The 8,239-nt window shown below is 41.1% G+C and overlaps 1 protein-coding gene across 1 annotated transcript; it reads right to left on the minus strand.

Moving 5' to 3' along the window:
- Positions 1-86: 86 nt before the first annotated feature.
- Positions 87-5,209, minus strand: LOC133608079 (interferon regulatory factor 2-binding protein 1-like). Its single transcript, XM_061963260.2, has 2 exons — positions 3,085-5,209; positions 87-422 (listed from the first exon to the last, which is right to left on the minus strand). The coding sequence occupies exon 1, from the start codon at positions 4,868-4,870 to the stop codon at positions 3,116-3,118; it is 1,755 nt and encodes a 584-aa protein (XP_061819244.1). The 5' UTR covers positions 4,871-5,209; the 3' UTR covers positions 87-422; positions 3,085-3,115.
- Between the last annotated feature and the right edge of the window lie 3,030 nt (positions 5,210-8,239).

Here is an 8,239-nt window from a genome sequence, read left to right on the forward strand (position 1 = left end):
TTGTATCAAAAATAGAAATCACACAGTCGTAATGAAAGGAAATTCACATTTTTGACAAGACTGAATAAAATTTAGGAGACGTAGTGTGAGGTCACAGGAATTCAATCCTTGGCTTAAAGAAGGAAACTGGTTTCTGCCACATTGTCAATATTCAAAGTTTAGTCTGAGAAGCATCTTAAAGGTTGTCGACTGATCCATCTGTCTTAGTTGTCGTCACGACAACACGAAAGACCAAATAGATTGTCAACAAAAAATGTGTGCTTTCAATCGTCTGCTTTGAAAACGAGGCCTGAAGAAAAGCAGGGTCTGAGTCCTTTGGCCAGCAGTCTGGTCCTCGGAGAGGAGATGAACCGCAGAAACAGAGAGAGGACGTCTGGTGGACACGTAGGGAAGTGCTTTGGAATCGTCAATGTCGTCGTCCACTGTAGGAGAAACAACTTTTAAGTATTAGAAAACAAGTTTATTACAAAATACAACTTTGGCTGCCTATTAGAGGTGGCAATCTTTGGCCACCACACAATTCAATTACGATTCAGGTTTGATAATTATTTATTTTTGATGCATCTTTAATTTATAAATGTTGATGCCGTTTTACATTTCTTTTTGTTTCACTTGCAACTTTAAAAAACAGTGCATTTGTAATAAACAGTTCAATTAATTCCCACATATAGTAAATTAATGGAAATGTGTGTAAAACTGGAACATAAGTGGCCTAAAATAAAGGAGCTGGTGGGATCTCTCAGAGAGGCGGTCTCACTGCAGTCAGCCACATTTTAGTACGTCTGCATTTCTTTATTTACAATAAACAAATCGATTATCGACGTTTACTATTCGAATTTATAATAATCCATGTCCGAATTGCGATGCATCTAAATATGGATTATTTCCCCAACCAATGTATTTTTAAACTGCAGAGGTGTCTCTAGTCTAGATACATAATTTACATACATTACACACAAAACATATTTAATTATTATATTCGTAAAAAACCCCAATACTTTGATCATTACAATTTAATAAATAGAAAATACTGACAAGGTGCCCCTATGTCTGGACACGCAAATGTTTATATGATACAACTGTAAAAAAAAAGGATCGATATTTGAAGTGTTTGATATGTGTATTAGGGGTATACTGATAAGAACATTTCACCTCACTGGTATCAAGACCAAAATGATCACGGTTATCATTGCTGTATTGTTGAATGTGTTCAAAAAGTACTCATACACACACACTGAAATCTTTTGAGTTATTTTGTTTTTAAATAACTAATAGAAACTAAAATACCTCAACTAAAATAAATAAACTTTTAGAAAAGCCACTATTTTGCATGTTTGTTTCTTATGCTTCACTGATAGTGTTTTAGTCTTAGGATTGTATCTGTTTTAATGGCTAAGCTTTTATTGTTGTAAATACTGGTTTGTACGGTAGCACTTGAAGATTTACTGAAATGAAAAGTGCGTAAGAAAATCTATTATTAATTATTTCTGGCGGGCGTCCTACTCTGTTCGGCGGTCCTTGGATGCACCGCAAAAACATCTGCATATCTTTTCTTCAGAGTATAGAAAGACAACTGTGTTTTAAGAGAGCACAGCTTGTAGGTTTAATGTATACGACTCAATATCTTAGTTGCTCAGACAACAATGTGTTTATGTAAGTTTAGATTGGGGTATATCGTTTAATGGGGAAAGATGTCCCCTTGTTTTCATGTTATCATTTAAGCTGGCACCAGTCAGTCCGTGAGTTTATCAAAGTGTAGTTATCGATCACATTTTTTTTCGATAACAAATACTGTCAACAGTTTTACTGCGGTTATCAATAATACTGTTTATCGTTACAATTCTAGTACATAATGACGTAACTATGCCCATTGGTAACACGCGTATTAGCTTTGTGTCTTAGCTAATAATAGTGACTTGGCTAGCTATAATTGAGTGTATATTTTGTCGTAACATCATGGCTGCAAATTGTTAGTTGCTTTTCTTGGACTGCTTTTGTTTGTGAGCAGGCGCTCTCTGCGTGCACGAGTCTTGTACGTGTGTAGGAGACAACATGAGTGACCAGCATGAACGCCAAACAAATTCATCGGCCCGATGAACATAACATTGCTGTGTTACTGGAATATTTAAAAAAAATACATAAATAAATGTAACTCAGCAAGTTACAAAATAGTCCCTTTAGATACACATACTTGAAAGGGATGGGAATCTTACAACAATTCACAATTTGATTCAGAATGGATTCTGGATCAAAACCGATTATTGCAATATATTTGGTATAACAATAATAAAACAAGCTCCACAATCTCCTCTTGGCTGCTGATGTATGACATATAAACAAACACAGCTAGTAAGCTGGAGATGGCCTAAAAAAAACATCTAGATAAAAATAGATTCTTAAAAAGGAAAAAAATGCCTTATTAATCAGTTTTTGAAAATCTAGAATTACTTCAGAATCTGAATAAATACGAATTGTGATTCAGATAGGAACACTTTTTTTTCCAGCATCCCTAAAACTTACGGTAATGTGGAACTTAAACTTAGTGTCATATCACTTTAAGTACCTTGAAGGTAGATAAGCGCTAAACAAGTATAACCCATTTAGTAGGTATGTGTAATTGTTTATATAATATGTGCATAAAGATGTGTCCTGACTTTAGGGACACTGTGCACATTATTAACATTTGATTATAGATTTCTGATGACATATTCAAGTGAAAACAGGCCAGGCAAGAAGAGTTGGATGTAAGCTCAAATGGATGCAGTAGAAATATTTACAAATTGCATTTATCGTACAATTATAAAAACAAATATTGGAAATGTAGGATATAGGTATTCTGAAATTTTCTTTTAATAAAATGCATATTTTTTGTTTTAATTCAATGTATTTGAATACCGGTACACCTTTTAGATTTTAATTGTTCAAGTATTTAATTTAGCTTTTTAGAGTTAAGTGATTTGTTCATTCATTTATATAAGGTATTTTGTAATTATTCTGATATTATCATACATGATATTATCTGTATATCCTGACTGTACATTGAGCACATTATTAAAGGTCACAACCGGAGAAGTTTCTTCATACCATTGCAGCAAGGATGAAGACATTGAGGAGGTCAAGGGTCATTCTCCTTCTTGACCGTCACGTCTCCGTCCCCGGCCAGAATGGTGGAGATCTCGCCCTGCATGAAGGCCCAGGGCACGGTGGAGCCGGCCAGGGGACAGCGCTCTCCGCTGGGGCAGTACACCTCTCCTCCTTGGCCTTGACTGCGGATGAAACCTCTGGTGCAGGGAAAGCAGAACTTGTGGTGTGGGACAGAAGGACATTGGACAAAGTGGGTGTCCTCCAGGCGCTCTCGGCACAGCGTGCAGCAGAGCAGGGCGCCCTGACTCCCGCCGGTCGCCTCGCCCCCACTGGCGCTGCTGCTGCTGCTGCTCAGGCCCACGGCGGCCTGAGAGACGGAGGTGGAGGGGCTGCTGGCGGCGGTGCGCCCGGTGATGGACGAGTGACCCGTGGACATGCCGGGGCTGTCTCTGGCCACCTGGCCGGAGCTCAGGCTGTCCGCCACCCCCATGAGCGCCGACATGGGCGAGGGCTGGCTTTGTAAACGAGGTGGGCCGTCGGTAGGCACAGGAAGTGGCTCGATTCCCGGGTAAGCTCCTCTGGACCACACCTCTCTAGAAGGGTGATCGGGTCTTGCTTCGCTCTCACCGTTCTCGGAGCCAGGGGAGGCTTTGCGACGCCGCGTTGTGCCCTTGGCTGGACCAGACCGTGCAGCTGCCGTCATGGGCATCCCCGCATCCGGCTGGGGGAGAACCTCAGGGATCGGCGGTTCTTTGAACGTGCGCACGCCATCATTTAACAGCTCAGACAGCCCCCGCCAGTCTCCGGTCCCGGGACGCTTCTCGTACTCCACATAGCGCAGCCCAGAGTTCACCGCCTTCCCCGCGTCTTTTGCGGCGTCACGGAACATCTGCCTGACCAGGTCTGCGACTCCCGAAAAGATCAACCCAGACCCGGCAGGATACTCCACAAACACCTTCAGCTCGAACTCCGGGATGGAGCCCACGTCAAACGCCAGAACTCGTCCCATCAGACTGTGGTCTTTCCTGAAGCGGACAGTAAACGGAACACAGCCGCTGAGAGCCAGGAGAACATCCCGGACAGCTTTGGGTCGGTTGGGCCAACCTTCCACTCTGCTCCGGGCCACCTCGTTGAGTTCTGCCATCACTTCACTGTTCCTCCACGCCGCCGGGTCGATGCCCACCAAGGCGGATGTGCTGGCCCCCACACCTAAGGATACAGCCTGTCTCCGACCAGCATCGCTCATTATTGGGTTAGCCGAGACCGCAATAGGAGTGGACCCGGGTCTGGAGACGGATATCGGCGCTAGGAGCCCATGTTGAGACGCTACTAAACCCTGAGCAAGCCCAAAAGCGTGTGATGTGGCCCGGTGGAGGCTGGGAATCGCCCCGGCCATCGCCCTGCGAGTGTTCGGGCTCTGCCGGCTGCTTTCTGACAAGGCTCCATCTTCCGCTCTGTGCAGACCATTAGGAAGGCGAGACGACACTCCATACTCACCCCTCCCCCGGTCTAGACGTTCCCCATGCGGCCGCCCTGCCTCCACGGAGCCAGTCGAGCTGGCTTTGCCCTGCTGCGGGCCAGGAGACCTTCCGTCTAAAACTCCGTGGGTGCTCTTGAGCTGCCTGGCGGTTTCAATGAGGAGCTCGATTCTGTCCGCGCCGTCGTAGTTGACGCATCCCCGGCACACCGCTTCGCTGAACTCCCACAACATGGCCCAAGGCATCTTGGGCAGGTCGCAGAGGTAGCACCACTGCCGCCTTGAAGAGGGCTGCGACGCGGAGGACATGTTGTTTACGGGCCCTCGACCAAACTTTCTTAGCGAGGCCTAAACGTCGCGGTCAACGTTTCCGACGAATCTTCGCTCTTCAATTTGAGCTCAGCACATTCTGGGGACTTTTAGAGGTTCGCCGAATGAAACGTGGACACACAACCGACTGTTTGCTGCCACATTTGATAGTTTGCGACGTCTTCTTTCTTGGTTTGTTCGCATCGAGCTGTGCAGAAGGAAGTAAAATCTTATACGACACCGGAAACACCTACGTACTCACGGCCTGCAAGGCATCATGGGAGTTGTAGTCTTGAGTCTGTTCACGTAATACATAGTGGTACAAAACATTGACACAAGTCATAAATCTTTTTCCACCGAGGACCGCATACAACAAATAAAGAACACGGGGCGCCATTTTACTGTTCTTCAACTGTGTCTGTTCAACGATAAAAACGCCAAAACCAATGCAATAGTAAAAGCTGGAAAAAAACACAACGACGTCAATTACATGTTTGTCGTTCGTTGTATTACATTTTTTTTCATCTAAAGTTAGTGATCCTTAATTTAAGTGTAATCAGATTTCAAAAAGGTATTTTTTGGACACTCTAAAAATCGCTTGTTGACAAAAAAGTTCAAGACACATTTATTCAATTATTTCTGATTATTCAAATACTATACGATTACTCTATGGTCCAATGTTTTCTCATGTTTTACCTTCATAGTCAAAACTCATATTTAATCTATAAATAGAACTTACTTATTTTAGTCATTAAAAATAATATCAACGATAAAGACTTATTGCTTTTATCAACAATTCAACAAATTATTGCCGGTTATCCAAAAACTATATAGGTATAGAGGTACATGCATTTTTCTCATTTATCTATTTTTAATTGGCAAATATATTTTAATCCACTTGCATGATAATGTAATATTTTATGTATAATGTATTTGATATTCAAAAAAATTTGTTTCAACATTTGAAATATAATTTTTTTTAAAGATTATACTTGTATTGCACTTTTTTACCTTTAAGGTACTCACAGCAGTCTTAGACACTATTTCCACATTCACACACTGATAGCGGGAACTGCCATGCAAGGCGCTGTCCACAACCGTCAGGGGCAAGGGTGAAGTGTCTTGCTCAAGGACACAGCATACCTGAATAGAATGGTGGAAGCTGGGATCGAACCTGCAAATTGCTGGCACGGCGTCCCCCAGATAAATTTATAGATTTAATAATACATCCAGATTAACCCAAAACAGTACTGTGTTAATACTGTGTGTCCTTATTTGAAACTATTACAGTAAGTAATGCATATATGTTGAATTGTTGTTTAAAGTTTCATTCACAATTTATTCCACAAATTTCTGATTACCCAGATACAATAAAAAACATTTTTTTTAACCATTAAATAAAGAATAAAAATATATGATACATTACTAATGAGTAAATGTTTTCAATTTACCATTTAAATAAATATTTCCTGACGTGATTCTTTAATCAACTAAAATATATGTACGTTGTATATAACAGTTAAATTTCCAATTTTATTTAGACTATAATCACTGTGCCGAAAGTCTGGACATATTACCGACACAATATCAAATTGGTTTAATTTAAATAATTAACAACAATATATACAGAAATGTTAAAGACAAAAAGTTTTAAATAATCAAATATAAACATTACTATCGATTTAAAAAATCTTTACAATATTTCTTCATATTACATAATACAGAGGTATTAATTGACTTGGTTTTTTTACAGTTGTATGAAACACACATTTTTGCCTGTCTCCAGACTTTTGCCACATCCTGTGAAATAACAGTTTTCTTAGACATAATAAAAAGTAAGTAGATTAACTAAATTACTGTGAGAAATGTTTATTGAAATAATTAGCGTAAACATTTTATTTATTTAGAATAGGTTTGGAGACCTTGAATCACATACTGTAGGTTTAGGGTGCATAAAGACAGATTCCGACTTGCGATTCAAGCACATTCGATGTACAAACCCCGTTTCCATATGAGTTGGGAAATTGTGTTAGATGTAAATATAAACGGAATACAATGATTTGCAAATCATTTTCAACCCATATTCAGTTGAATATGCTACAAAGACAACATATTTGATGTTCAAACTGATAAACATTTTTTTTTTGCAAATAATCATTAACTTTAGAATTTGATGCCAGCAACACGTGACAAAGCAGTTGGGAAAGGTGGCAATAAATACTGATAAAGTTGAGGAATGCTCATCAAACACTTATTTGGAACATCCCACAGGTGAACAGGCAAATTGGGAACAGGTGGGTGCCATGATTGGGTATAAAAGTAGATTTCATGAAATGCTCAGTCATTCACAAACAAGGATTTCTCAACCAGCTATTGCAAGGAATTTAGGGATTTCACCATCTACGGTTCGTAATATCATCAAAGGGTTCAGAGAATCTGGAGAAATCACTGCACGTAAGCAGCTAAGCCCGTGACCTTCGATCCCTCAGGCTGTACTGCTTCAACAAGCGACATCAGTGTGTAAAGGATATCACCACATGGGCTCAGGAACACTTCAGAAACCCACTGTCAGTAACTACAGTTGGTCGCTACATCTGTAAGTGCAAGTTAAAACTCTCCTATGCAAGGCAAAAACCGTTAATCAACAACACCCAGAAACGCCGTCGGCTTCGCTGTGCCTGAGCTCATCTAAGATGGACTGATACAAAGTGGAAAAGTGTTCTGTGGTCTGACGAGTCCACATTTCAAATTGTTTTTGGAAACTGTGGACGTCGTGTCCTCCGGAACAAAGAGGAAAAGAACCATCCGGATTGTTATAGGCGCAAAGTTGAAAAGCCAGCATCTGTGATGGTATGGGGGTGTATTAGTGCCCAAGACATGGGTAACTGACACATCTGTGAAGGCGCCATTAATGCTGAAAGGTACATACAGGTTTTGGAGCAACATATGTTGCCATCCAAGCAACGTTACCATGGACGCCCCTGTTATTTCAGCAAGACAATGCCAAGCCACGTGTTCCATCAACGTGGCTTCATAGTAAAAGAGTGGGGGTACTAGACTGGCCTGCCTGTAGTCCAGACCTGTCTCCCATTGAAAATGTGTGGCGCATTATGAAGCCTAAAATACCACAATGGAGACCCCCGGACTGTTGAACAACTTAAGCTGTACATCAAGCAAGAATGGGAAAGAATTCCACCTGAGAAGCTTAAAAAATGTGTCTCCTCAGTTCCCAAACGTTTACTGAGTGTTGTTAAAAGGAAAGGTAATGTAACACAGTGGTGAACATGCCCTTTCCCAACTACTTTGGCACGTGTGGCAGCCATGAAATTCTAAGTTAATTATTATTTGCAAAAAATAAATAAGGTTTAT

Source organism: Nerophis lumbriciformis, linkage group LG09 (assembly GCF_033978685.3).
Source record: "Nerophis lumbriciformis linkage group LG09, RoL_Nlum_v2.1, whole genome shotgun sequence".
Classification (NCBI taxonomy): Eukaryota; Metazoa; Chordata; class Actinopteri; order Syngnathiformes; family Syngnathidae; genus Nerophis; species Nerophis lumbriciformis.

Bases quoted from the DNA above. Each gene is read 5' to 3' on its own strand.
- LOC133608079 (XM_061963260.2), bottom strand. From the start codon at position 4,870: ATGTCCTCCGCGTCGCAGCCCTCTTCAAGGCGGCAGTGGTGCTACCTC.